We start from the raw sequence: 18944 nt of genomic DNA, 5'->3' as shown, positions 1-18944 counted from the left end.
CGGACTTCTGGATTTTGCCGGCTCAGCTGTTCGGCGCTCCGCTAAACAGCTGTTCGATGCAGAGAAACAGCGGGGACTTTGAAATCAGCCCTCACTTGCTTTGCTGCCTTGCTGCCACAGACCAGAGCCACGACAATCTGAAGGCTGATGCCGTGGACCAGAGCCCAAGCCAGGCTGACCGCTGGGGGCAGGGGCTGGCCGCTATGAGCTGGGCAGTCATGATCATCATTCCGAATGCTGGTTAGGTGGGTGGGGGTGGGCCCGTGCGGGATCCGTCTATTTAGTGTGCTGGGAGGCAGTTGCTCCCAGCACTGACTTTGTTTGCAACCACTTTGAGCTCACACACCAGAGTGTACCTGAATAAACCTGGTTTCCTTTGATCCCAACATCCTGTTTTCTGTTGGGCTTAGGTCTGTGGTTGGGACCTCTGAAAAAAGGAACAATCTATATGTCGAGGAATTCAATTTTGGAAATGGTATTGAAATACACATCCTCGAATAGCAGAAAGCATTTCTGTCTCTTCCCCCCCCCCAAATTGGGATAAGAATACTTGATAAAAGCAAATTTTGGCGTTATTTTACTCCAGTGGCCAATCAGATTCGGAGGGAAACTAAAATTGGGCAAGAAACAAACAATAACTCTCCGTTGTGTGTATAGAAGGTGTAGTTTTGTATAAGGAAAAGAAAAATAAAATAAATAACACATGCTGGATAAACCAGTACTGTAAACTCCAACTGTACTTGCAGTGTGACAGCTGTTAAATCAGTGGTGCCACATTTCAAAGTTACAGTTAAAGTACTCCTATTGCAGCTGCTTTCTTGCAGGTATGTGGAATGGCGTGGGACCCACAGGTTTTGCAAAGTGAAGAGAGGAAGTTGGTTACAGCTTATTAGGAAAGATAAAATAGATAACCAAAACTGCTTTACTGACCATTCTTCATCCAGATTTTATATCAGTTGCATCTGCTAATACAGGTGTTCTGGGACACTTTTCTGTTTTAACTTTTTTTCCTTGTCGCTTTTGGGAGTTTTCATCCTGCTTTCATGAGAGGGCAGCATTTGGGAGGGGTGTAGCTGCCCCCTCCCCCCCTACGTCATCAGTTGAGCAAGACGCCCGCCTGCCCGTGCTCTTCCCCCTGCCAAAGGCTTTCGTTATCATGAGCATTTCTGTTGAGGATTGGTGGGGGGGGGAGCTGTTTGGTTTTATTCCATTCCCATCTGCTGGGTGGTTGCAGCAGGTTTTGGTCTCTTCTGTCGTGCTTTGAGATTACCCACGAAGCACATTTGTTTTTTGGGGGGATCCCCCTTCCGGTTGCTAAACTTCCTCCTCCTCCTCATCAGACTCCCCCTTTGTCTGCAACCAGCCCCTGCCTCGCATTGCCTTGCCCCGCAACAATGGCACCCCCACCCTGCCCCCTCCCTTGCCTCGCCTCACCCTGCTGGATGAGTGTCCTACCCACCACCCCACCTGCCAGAGACCCCCTGGATCTCCCCCAACCTTGCCCGGCCCCCATAGGCATCCCTTCCCAGGAGCAACATCAAGGTGGCCACACCCACCCTGGCCACACCCACCCAGTCAGCCGTGACCACCATAGTCATGCCCACCCAGTGGCCATGCCCACCCCATGGGCCATGCCCACCCGGCACCCAGTGATACATAAGTGGGTTTGGGGTTGCAGTTTGGGCACTCGGTCTCTAAAAGGTTCGCCATCACTGCACTAGGTTAAGGAAATCTAAAGTAGTGGTTTTGCTTTGCCATAGAGTAGAAAAGAGAAGTATAGTGAAGGGGAAGAGAGGCCTTCTGGAATGCAACTTAATAAATTTGGCCCATCAGGCAAAAACAATCAAGAATGGACCGTGTGGGTGACCAAAGAAAGCATACAAGTGAAAAGGGCAACTGGGTCAGGGTGAAGCCATGCTCTACCATTCTGAGCTACTCCAAGACTCTACTCTGCCTTCATTTGGAAGCTTGTGGAAAAAGTTTATTAGGAGGAGAAAGAAGGGAGCCTAAGCAATCTCTCAACTGCCAGCTACCCATCTGAAACAATGCCAGGGAAAAGATATAATAGGACTTTTATAGATTAAATCCCTGCTGAATATTTTAGGTCAGGGCTTTTCAACCAGTGGTACAGGTACCACCTGTGGTACATTGGCACCTGGCAGGTGATACGTGACCATCCTAGAAAAGTGGTAGCAGGGGAGGAGAATGAGCTGAACCGGTGGCAGCACTGCATAAGCCTGGCTGGAGCTGCAGGGCTGTCAGGGCTCAGCGGAAGCGCCAGGATCAGTGCTGCTTTCCAGTTGATCGGCGCTTCTTCGGGGCTGTCAGGGCTTAGTGGAAGTGCCAGGATCAGCGCCAGGCTCCAGCTGGAACTCGGCGCTGATCCTGGTGCTTCTGCTGAGCCCTGAACAAGCACCAATCAGCTGGAAAGCAACACTTATCCTGGTGCTTCTGCTGAGCCCAGAAGAAGCGCCAATCAGCTGGAATGTTGCAGCATCTCCAGGGTCTTGTGGTTTACATTCAGATGTTTGGCAACTGATTCATATTTATGACGGTCACAGTGTCCCAGGGTCATGTGAAGTGACCAAAACCTGCTGCAACCACCCAGCAGACAGGGGGAATAAAACAAACACCCACCCCACCCCACCCCCACTGCCAATCCTCAACAGAAATGCTCACAACAATAAAAACCTCAGACAGGAGGAAGAGCGCAGCCGGGCAGGCAGGCCGGTGTCTTGCTCGGCTGTGGCTTGGGGGGCACTTTTTGCAGTGCCATTGTAACTTCGAACAGTCACTAAACCAATTGTTGTAAGTCGAGGACTACCTGTACTTTATCACTTTTTTCCTTTTTTTTTGTCATCAAGTTTTTTACATTTTGCTAGGGGACTGGTGGTACTCGGATATTGCCATATCTTAAAAGTGGTACAATGGGTGAAAAGTTGAAAAGCCCTGTTTTAGGTAGACCAGGAACCTAGAAAAAGGAAGGATCACATATAGCACCATCACAATACACACTATAAACCAAACAGTGGTTCATACACTTAAATTATTTTTAAACGACATGCACTGATCAATGCAAATAATAAAAAAAAGAATTACCTTTTAATTGGTGTCTTAAGGTTTGGAAGACATCTGATTTGGTTGCATCTGTTGTAGTTACAGTTTCAGAAAACAATCTAGACCTGATGATCACTGTTGGATCTACATTTTCCACTGGGCTTTCAGACTGAGCTCCAACCTTCTCAGATGGATCAATGGTATAACCAAGATTCAAGCTTGTATTAGTTGACTCTTCCACCTGCACGGGTATCTGGCCTGACCCATTCTGATTATCTTTGCTTCCTTTTGCCGTGGTTTCCAATAATCTTGGTGACAGGTCCTTTTTCACGTCATCGTCCTCCTGTCCTGTTGGTTGCACTATTTGAGGTTGATTTATCTTCAGAAGATGCATAGCTTTCGCCTGGCTGGAAGGCTCTAATTTGGTATCATCCCACTCATCACTTAGCAGCAAGCCTGCAGGGGCCATCATGGTAGTGCTTAAGATGCCTTTGAAGTGCCCCTGGTTCTCTGAGTGTTCCCCTTCCAAATTTAAGGAGGCATCTGCTGGCAACAACCTGGATTCCGGAATAGCATCTGTGCCCATCCAGATTGTTGGGAAGCTACTTCCATCAGATCCTTTTGTCAAATCAACTGGTGGGCTCGTTGGAAGAAATGGATTTTTGAGGAGGTTGCTTGATGATGTAGCAGGAAAACTATTTATTACTTTGGGGATAGTTACCTGGGGATTGTCTGAAGGGTCAACACGGGTGCCTGGTGCAAACAAATCCCCATCCAAATTTCCTTCTCCCCCACCTCCATCCACTGTTTCTTTTGCAGAGCTACTAAGTGTATCATCTTCAACAAGAAGGTCTGGAATTGTCACAACAGTGGCAATCAAAGCTTCCTGTGTCCCATATTTATCCCGTTTTTCATCGGGCCCTTTGAGACTGATTTGCCTTTTGCTTTCTGCAACAATCTCCAGACTTGTGCTGGCAAAAGCATCAATATTGGAGTGCTCCAAGGGATTGTGAACATGCAGAATGGTTGGCAAGGTTGTTTTTACAGTTGTGGTTCTGTTTAATGACCTCCCGGATGGCTCTGCTGAGGCTCCATAAAGGCTTTCAGATGCAGGAGTACTGGCTATATTCATGGATGAGCTTAAGTTACCCTCTGGATTTGATGCATTTGTGTTTGCTAAGCTGTTCCCTGCTGGTGATGCCAGATGCAGTTGTCTTACATGCCTTTCATCCACTTGTCTTAAAACAAGGCATTGCAGGCTGCCAAAGTTGAGCAGAATAAGGCAGAAGGCAAGGAACATGTGATACCCCCTCATGCTGCTCATGTTGAAGGAAAAGTTTGCATGGAAGTGAGCAGAACAAATTATTTCAGCCATCAGGTCCTGGAGAATGAAGCAAAATAGAGCAAAACAGATTTCCATTCCTTTCAAATTAGTATTTTTAAATTAAATTGAAATATCATATAAAGCTCTAGTTAGTATTTATAGCTACTTTGCTATTATATAGGCACATTATTGTATGTATGTGTGCAATTTGTAAAGAAATTACTTTTTTGTTTTTTTAGTTCCATTCAAAACATTTCCTCACTGGATTAACAAGATGCATTTTGCAGAAGCTGGGCCTCAAAACTTCTGAACCAAGCTAATTGTGGCTTATTCAATAAACCCTGGCTAAAGAAACTATTGCTTGGTGTAATGAATGAACCCAATTACAATTGTCCTAATCCTAAACATCTTAATACCAGAGTATTTGATGTTTGCCTCCTTATACGATCCTCTCCAAAGTGTAAGCCAGGCATTAGAAAAAAATTCTGATTGTCAGTAAATAAAGTAAATAAATATGTTTTCTTGTGATAGAACCAAACTTATCTTTGACTAATAGCAAAGAAAGCTCCTGATCAAAGCAGCTGTGCATCAACTAGAAAGTGCATGCTTTAGATGCAAAAGATCCTAAATTCTATCTGCAGCACCTCCAAGTAGATTTAGAAAAACTCCAAGCTGAAATAAGTGAGGGGAATGGACTATGATCTGAACATGGAAGAAGAAAGCTTCTGGTGCTTCTTATTTCTTGGGAGACAAGTTGAAATCTGCTGGCTGAAAACTTTTAGTGCTTGCTAAAATTTATCGTTCTCATGATAGGATTCCAACTTCTTGTGCTTTTATGTTTGTACAAAATGTACAAAACATTATTTTGCACATACTGCTTTTGAATTTATTCATTTCTCAGTTTATTCTATTAATAAGGCCACCCAGTTTATAACATAGTGTAAAACGCAACAGCACACAAAACAGCTGAGAAGCCAAACCAATCCCCAAAACAGCACATCAAACTCTCACCTGGCACTCTGACCCCCCTGCCTGGTACACAGCCATGCCTTAAGGGCCTTCCAAGGGCCAATCTAGTCTCAGAGGGAACTCTATTCCATAAGGCAGTGGCAGCAACCAAAAAAGCTGCTTCTTGATGACATTCTTTGACTGATGGGACCCACAGAATGCCTCTTCTGCCAAATCTAATAGGATGGGTAGAAACAACTTGGAACAAGAGGTCTGCAAAATAGCTTGGCCCGATGCCATGAACAGCTTTCTAGTTGGCAACCAACATCTTGAATTGCACCTGGAAGCACATTTCCAACCAAGGCAGCTCATTGACAGAAGTGTAATATGTGCACATTAAAATGCATTCATAATGGCCTGAATCACTGCATTCGGCAGCAGCTGTAACTTCCAGATGCTTTTCAAATGGAGTGCATTGCAGTAATCCACCCAGCAGGTGACTAAGGTGTGAGTCACTGTAAGCAGAGCTTCCTGATCCAGAAAAGGGAACAGCCGATGTATAAGATGAAGTTTGTACAAAAACCCACCTGGCCTTGTCTGTTATCTGATCACTGAACGGGAGCTGCAAGTCCAGAAGGATCCTCAGATTGCACATCAGTTCTGCTTAGGGCAGTGCAGCCCTGACCCAAAGCCACTTAAGTCTTGCTAGGGTTGAGCTGAAGCCTGTTTTTCCCCTTCCAAACTCCTACAACCTCTAGACACTGAGATAAAACCTTCATGGACAGCAGCTTCATGTAGATGTTAAATGGGACTGGGGAAAGCACCAAGTCCTGAGGGACCCTGCAAAGCAGGGGCTAAGAACCAGAACCCTGCCCTATCAATACTAACTAGAACTGACTCTGGAGGAAGGAGGAGACCCAGCATAAGGCTGTTCACTCTCAACCCCCAAAGCTAGTACAGAAGGTTACCATAGTTGATGGTATCAAAGGATGCTGAGAGTCATGAAGTCCAAGGATGAATATGCTACACCCAGTCATTTGGTCCTCTACCCAGGTGTGAAACAGTATTGAATGGAGGCTAAATAATCCACTTTCTCCCAAGTTCTCTAAAGCTGCAGAATGTAATTGGTTTACAAGTATATGAAATCAATAAATAAACAATTTCAAGAAGGCAGGTTGCAGCATTTCAAAAATGCTTTTTGGAGCTACGTATTTTGCCTTGTCGGAAATCTTTCTCTGTTCTGACCGTAGCTCCTATCTTCTATACCAGTGGTTCTCAATCTTTTTATACCGGCGACCCCGGTCATAAGGAGGCGGCACGCATGCACGGCACCGCCCCCTGCGCGGCACACATGCACGGCGCCGCCCCCTGCGCCGGCTGAGGGAAAAAAATGGCAGATCGCGTTGTTTGGCGACCCCCGTGAAATGGTCGTTCAACCCCAAATGGGGTCGCGACCCACAGGTTGAGAACTGCTGTTCTATACACTTCCAATTCCCATAAATTTTTCATTCCTATACAATAAACAATTGAAATTGAACCCTGAAATATGCATATATTCTAGCACAGGCAAAAATTTAAAATATTTCTATTAAGATATTTTGCCAGGCACAATATTCCATTTCTGGAAGTTCCTGTACAAGCAGGAAGATGTTGAACTTTCACTGATATTTAATACCCAAGAATGGGTAATGAATAATCCAAGATATCTCTAGATATGGAACCTTCATTTAACTACCATGATAGAAACTTTAATCCTTCTCTTCCGTACATCAAAGAAAAATCAAATATAGCAAGCCCATCCTTAAAGGACAGAAATCTTCTTCTAGAAATCCCAAATACCAAAGAATTATTGAGCTACAGAACCTAGTCATAGAAAGAAAGAAAGAAAGAAAGAAAGAAAGAAAGAAAGAAAGAAAGAAAGAAAGAAAGAAAGAAAGAAAGAAAGAAAGGCTTTTCAGCATCATGAAAGGTCCCAGTGTGGATGGACCAGGATGAAATGGATCAGCACATGGAGCTAAATACAGGTCAGTGATGGAACTGAAGGTAAAAGTTTGGATAAGGCTCCAATCATTTAGAAAGGACAACTGTAAGTCGCACCCAAATTGTTCCAAAACAACAAAAGCACTGGATAATTAGTGCAGAAAAGTTCCATCCTAACAGCTTGAGAGAGATGACATCCTGTTGGCTTCATTTAATACAGAGAACTGCTTGAGGCTGCCAGCTGCCATTTTTCAATATGCTACTGCTTGCAGCTAGGTTTAGTCAGAAAGCTCCAATCAATGCAGGTAATTAAATATATCCAATACAGTTGTATTAAGAGAGTACTTTCAATGTTAATGGAGGAGGAGTTAACCTAAGGAAAGTGGATAATAGGGAATCATTAAAAAATGAACTTTGAATGAGCTTAGAGGAGCCATCTCTTTAAAAAGGAGATAAAGCAAGCAAGGGCATTTGAAAGAGAAGAGTATACCAAGAAATAGGTAGCCAGCATAATCATTTTTCCTTTCTGGTGGAAGCTTTCAATCTCTTGCATTCTGAATTAGCAGAGAGTGAAGAGAGCTGTACTACATGACTCTAATAGGAGAAAATTAATTAGCAAAAGTCAAACCTTTGAGTTGAGTTCATTTCCTGGGATTTTTATATGGATGTATCCATGGCAACAGTATATAACTGATTTGTAACATACTCTTTCACACATATATGTGTGTGTTTATTTCCCAATATACCATAATGTCTGATTTTCAGTGGCGGTTTCACTTCCAAACACTAAGCAGTAGATCAAACTCTGGTTTCTGCAATAAACTAAGACCAAGTGTGTATCTTCTGAGACACTAGCTAAATTGTTGCACAGAGATCCCTATCTATTTTAACTGCTCAGGCAATGGATCAGGATTGCAACATTGTCTGTTAGTTCAGAAGATCTGAAGCAGGGGTAGGCAACCTTGGCTCTTTTATGACTCGTGGAGTTCAACTCTCAGAATTCCTGAGCCAGCTGTGCCTACCCCTGATATGAAGGAAGTGAAAAGTAAATTTGGTTAACAGAAGGAAGATGCAGAGTTCATATGAAGCTCCAGGGAAGGTGGTATATTGCAAAGATGTAGTAAAGATCACATACATGAGAAATGAGAGAAGACACCAGATAACATGATCATCCTTAAGCAAGGACTGTAAATGGGACCAACTTTCTCTTTTTGGGGAAAATGTAGAAAAATTAAAAGAGGTTGGATTCCCCACATGATTTTTTAAAAAAATGCAGGTCGACAATGTTTTTCAGAAGTGATTTGCAACTGCATCCTTCTTAGAGATGAGAGAAGGTCACTGGCCCAGGTCACTCAGCTGGATTTGTGTTGAAGGTGGTACTAAAATTCATGGTCTCCTGGTTTCTAGCCTGGTACCTTAACCACTATACCAAATTGGCTCTCAGTTTGTTCCTTAGGTATTTCTAATTTGACAAAGATAAATGTGCAGCTGCAACTATTATATGAACTAGACCAATAGTATTCAATGTTGCATATTATTATATGAACTAGGCCAATAAAATTCAATGTTGCATATCTATCTTTCCTCACAGAAAACAATATTTTCATGCTTACTTGCTGTATTTAACGTTTTAATGACATTTAGAGCAGGACTGCAATGAGGTGGTAGAAAAGGCAATACTTATTAATTAATAAGTGAATCACTAGACTCAATTCAGCTCCAGACACACTGTTTATTCTATAATGTCAGATTCTAGAGAAGCACATATGAGTTATCTGTTAAATTTCTTCTGAACAGTTGAATGAGGGAATCACTAGCAGAGCATTGAATAAAAGATACCATCAGCGAATAAGCCAACAACACTGGGCTATAATGGAGATGAGGAGAATCATGCTAAATTATTTTATGCTACTTTTTCTTGATAAAAAATACCAAAATAATTAGCTGCCTTATTGGATCACTGGTCCAATCAGTATTAGGTATTGTGCCTTCTCCAACTTTGTTTTCCACATGTGTTGCACTAAAACTCCTATCAGCCTTAGACAGCATTAGTTGTAGACCAGCACATGTGGAGAGAGCTTCAGGCAGTGTTTCTCAACCTTGGCAACTTTACGATGTGTGGACTTCAACTCTCAGAATTCTCCAACTAGCATTGCTAGCTGGAGAATTTTGGGAGTTGAAGTCCACACATCGTAAAGTTGCCAAGGTTGAGAAACACTGAAATTCAGCCTAAACCACATTTAGTCCTACCTGAACATGCCAGGGGGAATTAGCATGAAGAATCTTACATTAATTTAAAGTTTATCCTTTAAGAAGCAGCTTTTCTTTCAAAAGAAAAAGAGAGTGAATTCACTCTCATTTTAAGTCATGATTTGCCTAATCATGGTTTGCTGAATAAGACAAAAGGCAGGAGGATCCCAATGAGATCAATAAATATACAGATATGAATGATAGCACACCGTTTAGAGAGGAGGGTAGAAAGAGCAAAAACTATACAGCGGTTATGTTTTCCCATTTTCTTTTCTGAAATCTGGCAACACATTTTCCTAGGTAAAGGACAGTCAAATGCCCATTTAATCTCTGATATACTGATTAAAAACAAAACAAAGAGTAACTTTTTGTTCCAAGGCATTGCATCTCCAGAGAATACACGTGTGTCTCCCGGCACAAATCACTGTGCAGAGTGCCATCTTATGTTGCATTTCATTGGGGGGGGGGTAGCAACCCAAGCAAGCTCTGCACAACAAATGGCATGGAATTGGCTCTCCTCCCCGCCTCCTCCAGATCTCTGATTCAATCATTCCCATGACATTGATAAACAAGAAAAAGAATAGTTCTTTTCATTCTCCTACCTAACAAGAGCAGCAGTTCTATTTTGACTTTTGCATCATACAAAAAGTTGTGTTTTTTTTTTAAAGATTCAACCATCAGTTTTAATTTGTATACTGGTATTATAAAGCCATGCAACCCTGTTTGGCCTCCAAATTCCACAAGGCTGTTGACCCAGAGCCAAGAGGAGAGAGAAATGAATGAAATCAGCCATGAATTGAGGGAAATTTGATCTTTGCACAAGGTGGGGGGAGGAGGTTGCTGTGGAGGGAGAAAAGAGACACAAATCCTCAAACAAAAGGCAGACCAAAGCAGTAGCCGCTAGCTAGCAGCAACATCCATTTCCTCCAGTAAAACAAAGAACAAGGCTGGGCTACAGCTGACCTTTTTTCCCATTCTTGGGGAATCGAGTCTGTATGACATGGGATGTGGAAAGGTAGAGAGAGAAAAAATCCTGCATCCCCCAGCAAGGCCCATTTGCTTCACTAATCCTGTCTCCTCCAGATAAGTGAAGCATAGCATAAATCCATTGTCTAGAAATTGAAACTGAGCCTGGGGCGAAGCAATCTCTGACCAGTCCCTCCAAAAGCAGGTTCTCCCAGGCTCCTCTTCCCTGTGAGCCACAAATACCCAGGTTATCTCAAATTCTGTCTTACCTGAATGCCTGCTCTCTCTTTAGCTGGGTAGCATCTTTAAGGTCCCCGGGAAGAACTTCCTGTGGGTTTTCAGCATCCTGGGCTCAGCTGCTCTGCTGCTGCCTTCATGGCCAGGAGACTAGGAGGAGGAGAGAAGAAAGGGAGGAGGGAGAGAGAAAGAGCACCGATGCTTTTCATATTCATGAGACTCTCCTTCCCCGGCTCAGGGATTGGGCAGAGGCCATAGCCAGATACACCCTGCCTCCCAGAAGCCCTCTTTACAGCTACCCATCCCTAGCTCTACTTAGTGTCCACTGGAGCAAGTAGAAAGAAAACAATAGGAGAGAATAGTAGGAGTAATAAGTGGTACATATAGCATATCAGAGATAGAAAGCACTTGACTTGCAATATGTAGAGCCCAAATCTTTGAGCAAAGCATATGCTTGTCAAGCAAGTTGGACAGGGTCTGAACACAGATGGTACAGCTATTTTGTAGGCTGTGAACAACTGGACTAGAGAACCTTGGAGATTCCAAATATGCTGTCTGGTTTCCATGGGGGTGAAGAATGGAAAAACAAAATCTAAATGAAATAACTTAATAAACTAGGTCCAGGTTTCATTCCCAGCATCTCCGGGAAGATATCTGTGCTACAGGCTGTGAATTGCTGCTGGCAGGCATCTCTAAACTAATATCCTTCTAGAAGGGCAAGACCAAATCAAAACTATGGTTCCCTAACCCATATCAGGAATTACTGAATTAGCAAAGTTTAGAAGGCAGTATCAATGTAAATTGCAAGTAGTAATAATGATAAATTGACCTGCTTTTCAGATCACATTTTAGCCATGATTTCATAGTCCCACTTTTTCACAATGCTCTCTGTCTTTCATTACAGTACTAGAATTCACAGATCATTTGCACTTTCAGCTAACCAGGGTAATGCAAGTTATTGTGCAAATTATTTATATTTAATTTTTTAAACACACTCATCTTCCTTCCACCCTGCTTTCCTCATTATGTATTCCACATATTTCTATAGGTGATCCATCAATTTCTGTAGTCTTCTAACTTGGTAATGACCAGAGTGATGATCTAACTTCATTACCCAGTAAAAGGTTTTTGTAAACAGAGAACAACTAGAAGACTTTTCTTATTTTAAAGGTCTCTTTCCCCCTGTGTCTTTACAAATGTTATTATACTGCTTCTTGTTTCTTCTAATAGCTCTCTAAAATCCTTTGTTAGATTCTTCCCTGAGATCTTTGTCTTTCTTGCCTTTTTTTCCTCAGCAATCAACACACAACATGCCTTCAGAGACAAGGACAGCCATCAACTTCTAGTATCTTTCTATATTGCTGTAATTCAATATCAATGCTGCTTGCTTTAGCTGGGCAGCTGGGCTGACCATGAAGGTTGGGATGACAGGCATATACTCTTGAATAGGGGTCCCCAATCTATGGTCCACGGCCCGGTACCAGGCCGTGGCCTCTTGGCCACTGGGCCATCAGAATAGCTGGCAAGCCCCCCCCCCCTCACTTTATTAACATCGCACGGGCGCTAGCAGCCCTGTTTGCACGTGCTTGGATGACCTAGCACCGCCACCAGCATCACAAGGGCTCTAGTGGCCTGTTCACACACATGTGCGGGCATCAGCGTGCCACTGCAGGTGTGCACAGCCCATTTGTGCATGCACGCACACTAATGGCACCACTGTGTGCGTGCCCGTGTGTGTGTATATGCTAGTGGCGCCACCATACAAATGCCTGCTTGTGGATGTGCGCACACGGGCCATGCACCCGCACATTTCCCTGCTCCTGCCTTTTCTTCCGGGCCATCAAGCTGCAAAGGTTGGGGAGCTCTGCTCTTGAATACACTCCTGACATTCTTCATTCATCCCCCCCCCACCAGGAACACAAAGACAGGAGGGCTTGGGAAGGATTCAGAGAGATTATATATAAAAACAATATATCTGTATTTTAACAGTTAGATAAACCGTTTTCTATATAATAAGCTTTATTTAAAAAAATTCTCCCTTTGATTTTCAAATGTGAGTTTCTCAAGAACGTACCAAAATAAAAATGGGACAATTTACTGCGTTGGCAGGAGAGTTTACTATGACCATTAGGCCAGCCTGCTATAAATTTATTAACTTGAATTAACAGGTTATAAATTCAAAAATGCTCAAGGTTTTCATTTCCTTCTATCCTTTATTTTGTCCAGGACTACTAATATCAATCAATCAGAATACAGCTGAAAGGGAGCTTAGAGGTCCTCTAGTCCAACCCCCTGCTCAAGCAGGAGACCCTATACCAAATCTGGGAATTGTACTTGAGATGCTCCAACCTACATCAGAGCCAGCTTCAGATAAAACTGTCACCTCTTGTATTTTCAAAGGGAAAGTAGGCATTGCTTCTTTGTCCTAGCAGGCCTTTCATGCAGCCTCAGATCTTTTGCTGTAGGCTGAATTAAACTTAATTAGTCTAACTAGAAAAGCAGGAGGTCTGCAGGCTGAGTCAGTGTTCTACTACTATTCTTTATTTACCCCAGCTTTTATTCATAAAGATCTGAAGATTTTAAGAATGCAGTTGGGAATTAAATATGATGCTGAAAGAGAACTTATAAACTCCCTGTACTGATATAATCCACAAGTTTGCTACAAGTGTGGTTTTCAAAGGATTATGATTAAGCAAATTGAAAAGTCAATTAAACAGTTCTGCATGACAGAGAGAGTAGAATATGATGCATATAAAACTAGTGTTACAATTAGCCCATAATGCAAAAATCAGACATTGGCTGGTTCATACATTGCTATAAACAGTAAAGCAGGAATGGTTTGTTGTGGCATAACACACTGATTTTATAGCTCAGTAGTGGCAAACCTATGGCACGGGTGCCAGAGGCGGAGCCCTCTCTGTGGGCACATGTGCCGTTGCCCTAGCCTCGCTTCCCCCCGTGACCCCATCCTCTCCAGCAGCCCCCCTGAAGGAGAGGTGCCCCCGAGCATGGCCCACACAGAGCAGCGCAGCCAAGGACATGGCAGCCAGGCAGCGTAGACAAGACTCTGCCCTCACACCCCATCGTGCACAGTTGATGCTGCAGGGTGCAGGCAGAGGGCATGACCGCCATAGCGCTGCTGGGCTGCCTGGGCGATCTGCGGCGGGCCCTGGAGGCGGTGAGTGGTCCTGCAGGCAGGCGGGGTGGGGATGGGGGGTGGGGCAGGGGGTGGAATGGGGGCGGGGCCAGGTTTGGGGCACTCGGTCTCTAAAAGTTTTGCCATCACTGTTATAGCGGATGTGGGATATGAATTACAGATTGGCCTACAGCTCACATGCCATAGTTATTAATTTATTAGTTATATTCCACTTTTGTTCAATATAGAATAGTTCGTTGCCTATCCACTTTGTTGCTTGTTCAATATAGAATGCTTTGTTGCTGAATTCTCATCGAAGCTTTGCTGGCTGGGGTATTCTGGGAGTTGAAGTCCACATGTCTTAAAGTTGTCAAGGTTGAGAAACAATGGTCTATGTTGTTATTTGTGAAGTAGATTAGGCTAAGAGATACTGACAAATTCACTCTGTGAGCTTTATGAATTTGCATGGACTTGAACCTGGACCATCCCAGTTTTATTTCATCTCTAACCACTATATACTATAGTATTGTGGAATTCTACAGTCTTGCTTCTTCCCTTGACTTTCAGGTTATAAAAACTACTATAAAAATATTTTTTCTTTGTTCCCTGGATTTATTTCCACAGGGTCATCCTGATAGGCAAAACATAACCTGCAAGACACAATTATTTTATTTATTTATTAAATTTATATTATCCCTATCTCATTCTGAAAAGCAACTCCGGGCAGCACATAACTTAGTTCTACCTCTGTTAACTATTTGTGACACAACTGATGATCTTAACATTTCCTTTTTTGTTGTCTGTGATTGCACACAAGAGAACTAACTTTCAGTTTGATTCTTTGCTTACAATGGACCTAAACTGCTGACAATGGGAGAAGAAAATATTTTCTAAAACAAGTCAGCAATTATAATTTAGGAAGCAGAGTTGCTGAATAGAAATACATAGACATTTCTCTTCACTGCCCAAGGTCACCCAAATCAGCTGAAATCCTAGGAGGGGGAAACCTAAAGTAGAGATCTGGTTTCCAGGGCCAAGTAGCATTTCTTTTAAAAGATTTATAAGTCAATGGAATAAATAAATGATTTGATAAAAAGAACAGTTCCAGAAATAAACTAAGGAAACTAGAGATAAAATGAATATCTTTTTTTTAGAACAGAAAAGAATAACAGAGTTGGAAGAACCTTGGAGGTGTTCTAGTCCAGTGATGGCAAACCTTTTAGAGACCGAGTGCCCCAAACTGGCCCCATCCCCACTCTACCCCCTGCCCCACCCCGCTCCACCCCCTGCCCCGCCCCCACTCTACCCCCATCTCCTGCCCTGCCTGCCCGCAGGGCCACTCACCGCCTCCAGGGCCCGCCGCAGATCGCCAGGCAGCCCAGCAGCGCTATGGTGGTCACACTCTCTGCCCGCACCCTGCAGCATCAACTGTGCATGATGGGGTGTGAGGGCAGAGTCTTGTCTACTCTGCCTGGCTGCCATATCCTTGGCTGCGCTGCTCCGGGTGGGCCATGCTCAGGAGTGACTCTCCTTCAGGGGGGCTGCTGGAGGGGGGAGGCGAGGCTGGGGCAACGGCACATGTGCCCACAGAGAGGGCTCCGAGTGCCGCCTCTGGCACCCGTGCCATAAGTTCGCCACCACTGTTCTAGTCTAATCCCCTGGTCAAGCAGGAACCCTATACAATTTCAGATAAATGGCTGTCCAGTCTCTTCTTAGATTAAGGTTGTCAGTTCCAGTAATATTTAGTTTTTTCCTCCGTCTTAAATATTGGACTGCAGAATTAGATTAACGCAGTATTTGCATGTTAGTGTATTAGCTTTTATATTCTTCTTGATCTAAAAAAACAAGACTTCACCAATGCATCCTTCCTTACCCTTACTATAAAATTTATATCCAGCACCAGCAGCATTCCATTGATTCTCTCCATTCTATCAGGTTTCTATTATATCATTTATTCCATGTATTTATCAATTCCATTTATTAATTGTAATTCTAAGTTTACACACTTGACAAGTGACTCTGGGCAACTTAAACATTAACACACACAACATTCTAGCACGTTCGTGTATCTTCCTGACTCAGTACCTGCAGAAAGAGTCAGGTTTTTAAGTCTGCCTAAAAGCCAATATTGCTGGGGCTGTGTGTATTAATGTATTTGTCTGCAACTAAATACACTAATTCTTCCAATTGCTAGTATTATTCAAGAAACTACTATACCCTACATTATTTTCTAAATGTTGCTGGCATGAGATTGTTTCCTGACCATCTTGTCCAGTAAGTGATCCACTTCAAAAAAACACAGTATACTTTCTCACAGACAATTCAAAAATACAGAACATAACACCAAGGAGAACTATGTTTATTGCAATGATCATCGAGTGCCTGGTTTATAAGAAACAATGAACAAGGGAAAGCAAAGACTTTTTAAAGAAGTTGGGGATTACAAGATTACAAGATAGGAAATTCTAGGCATCTTTGGGGAAAGCTAGGCAGATCCTTGTTAGTGTACCTTGAGTATTTCAATTGTTGGTAGCCATTACAGGAAGGGAGCAGTGCTGGGGAAGCCCCTTGTTAAAGGAGATGGAATGTTGAGGGTCTCAGCTGATGAAAGACAGAACTTTGGGGCTTCTCTAGATTGCAATTCCTTTGTAAGAGCTGCCCTTGGGCTGTACCCTAATAAATTTCTTTTAAATGATCTTCTGACTCAGTTGCTTATTGGGAAGGTAAACCAAGGCAGAATCTAGAGCCAGATTTGGCTATCAGATGGCACGGGGACTTAATCTGGGGCAGGCTGTGCCAGTTTTGGGTGGGATTAGGTGAAGAGAGGAACTGAAATTAACCCTGGTCACATCTAAAAGACAGGCAGGAAAAGGGTTCATCCTCTATTTTATTTGCTACATGCATTTTCTCCACCACATATCTTACACTATTCTCTGAAATATTTGCACCCTTCTGAATTGCATGTAGTCCAGCAAAGACACTCTGCCATTTATAAAGCCTAATTTGATTTTAGTTAAAATGAAAACCCTCTTTCAGGTTGCTGCAAAACATTTTTCAAAGTGTAATAAATCTAAACTCTTCCACCAATTCCCTAATGCCTCTCTAACTGACCTAGATTTGGAAAAGGAATACAGTAGCTAGTTCTATATTGGCATTCTGTGCAATAAATAGGAAAACACCATCTTCTCTGTTGGCTTTCTTAATTAGTTTTTTCTTTTTCTTTTTTGCTTTAAGAACTGGTTGACCTTCTATGTAATGCTTCTATAGAGTTTGATGTCCTGATTCACAGTTGCGAAACATACCTTGACACTTTAGTCTTTTCTGAGCAGGAAGTTAGTAGCAGTCAGAAGTCTCTCCTGATCCTCACTGTAGTCAGGGGTTCCAGATTACTTCTCTTTTCAAAGGATGTTGGCTAGGATCAAGCTGTTGACTAAGAAATGCTACACTATCCACAGCTAATCACCTGATCAATGTCAACTGCTGCCATAAGCCTCTCCCTGTCAGGCCATGAGCTCACAAAGTAAGCAAAGACGTCCTTCACTCAGTCAGATGAAAACCACACAACCTCACCCAGTTAGCCAACAAGATTTTTTAAATGCAGTGTATCAGTGCTACAAACATACCGGCTCCCCACAAAACTTCCCTGTTCCATTTGCTCACTCTTAATCCTAAAAGTTCAAGGCACTAATTTTGCACCATAATCCACATTAAAACTTATCTGAATATTTGAACCCCCTCAGGGTATTCTGGAAATTGCATATGGCGAATTGATTTCTCACCCCAAGTTACGATGTTATGTGAGCTGAACAAATTATGGTTAATTCTGTAAGCATACTAAATAACACATTAATCATATACTGTTACTTCCAATTTTCCACCACTCAGCATCACTGAAAGACTCTAGGAAGCATCTCACCTGGCATAGAGGAGGGTTCAAGCACAGTTAGCCTGGAGTTACTGTGCAACTGCAAAAGCATTATGAACGACCCCAGCTGGGTTCCTTGGAGCCTTATCTAGTTGTTACCAAGGGAAGGATGCCAGCTTTGGGAGATTCCTATATTCTTGGCAGAACATAATAAAGTAGTTAGCTTGAACTTTGCATGTGTGGGTCTGATTGTTCATGCTTGTCAGTTTCATAGATTAAACAAGGCCATCTGTCTGGAACTCAAAACACATTTTCTCCATAGCAGCACCAGCCTTCTGGAATTAGGCTAAAATCTGAACAGCTCCCATCCTATTGGTATTTTGAAGCACCCTATGGGCCTGGTTCTTTGCTCAAGCCTTTGGCAAAGATGATGGATGTTCCCCCCTTTTTCCTTTTTGCTCCCCTCCAAGATTTTTTTTTGCCATTGTTTTTATTTTGTGCTGTTTTTGTTTTGGGGTTTGTTTGTTGCATTTTGTTTAATCTCAAATGTTTTTAACATTGTAAACTATCCAGAGTCACTAGAAGTATGACAGCACATATATTTAATAAATAATAAAGACACTATATCTTTTCTCCCTGCCATCCATAATTTTAACCATTATCTATGATGTGCCTCGTTTTTCCCCCTAAGCCAAGAAAAAGTACTGCTGACTTCTGAACAATTCTTGCTGTTGCTGATTTGATAAGCCATAATTCCTCACCTTTTCCCTATCACCCACTGGGAAGGCGATAATAGTTGATGTACTAATTTATTTATTCTCTATAAACAAATCTAATTAAATACAGCTTCTATCTTTCAAATTAACCTGGCCTTGCTCATAAGCTCATATATAGACAAAGCATTTTGTCTGTGAAGCTCACGCCTTTTATTTTCAGCAAGGCTGCTACACCATGTCCCATTCCTATGGTATCTCTTCCCAGACCGGTCTCACAGTGCATACTTGCATTTCCTTTCCATCTCTAAAAGAGAGTTTCAGAGTGAGCTACAGAATAATTTCAATAATGAAGAAAATACTATTTTAAAATTCCAATTAGAATCTTAAGATTTGAGAGGAAATCACGGAGTGCAAGCAGAAAGCAGAATATCCCATCTCTAATCATTTTATGCCCTAGGAAAGGGA

The 18944-nt window shown here is 42.7% G+C and overlaps 1 protein-coding gene across 5 annotated transcripts in view; it reads right to left on the bottom strand.

The window, feature by feature from the left end:
• The window catches only part of ARMH4 (armadillo like helical domain containing 4), a 72955-nt gene extending 54019 nt beyond the window's left edge, over positions 1 to 18936 (bottom strand). The window contains exons 1-4 of one of the 5 annotated variants that reach the window (XM_039321433.1): positions 18525 to 18936; positions 17815 to 17952; positions 10795 to 10912; positions 3100 to 4438 (exon numbers count right to left, since the gene is read on the bottom strand). In XM_039321433.1, coding sequence (XP_039177367.1) covers positions 3100 to 4432 — 1333 coding nt within the window. In that variant the 5' untranslated portion in view covers positions 4433 to 4438; positions 10795 to 10912; positions 17815 to 17952; positions 18525 to 18936. Of the gene's footprint in view, positions 1 to 3099; positions 4439 to 10794; positions 10913 to 17200; positions 17792 to 17814; positions 17953 to 18524 lie in introns of those variants that run through there. The other 4 variants (XM_039321440.1, XM_039321459.1, XM_039321425.1 and 1 more) reach the window with 4 other exon arrangements.
• Positions 18937 to 18944: the final 8 nt, after the last annotated feature.

The sequence above is a fragment of the Crotalus tigris genome, unplaced genomic scaffold, assembly GCF_016545835.1.
Source record: "Crotalus tigris isolate CLP2741 ecotype Arizona unplaced genomic scaffold, ASM1654583v1 scf7180000017605.3043972, whole genome shotgun sequence".
NCBI classification, from domain to species: domain Eukaryota; kingdom Metazoa; phylum Chordata; class Lepidosauria; order Squamata; family Viperidae; genus Crotalus; species Crotalus tigris.
The sequence above is the reverse complement of the archived record's forward strand: the minus strand, read 5'-3'. Positions and strand labels throughout refer to the sequence as shown.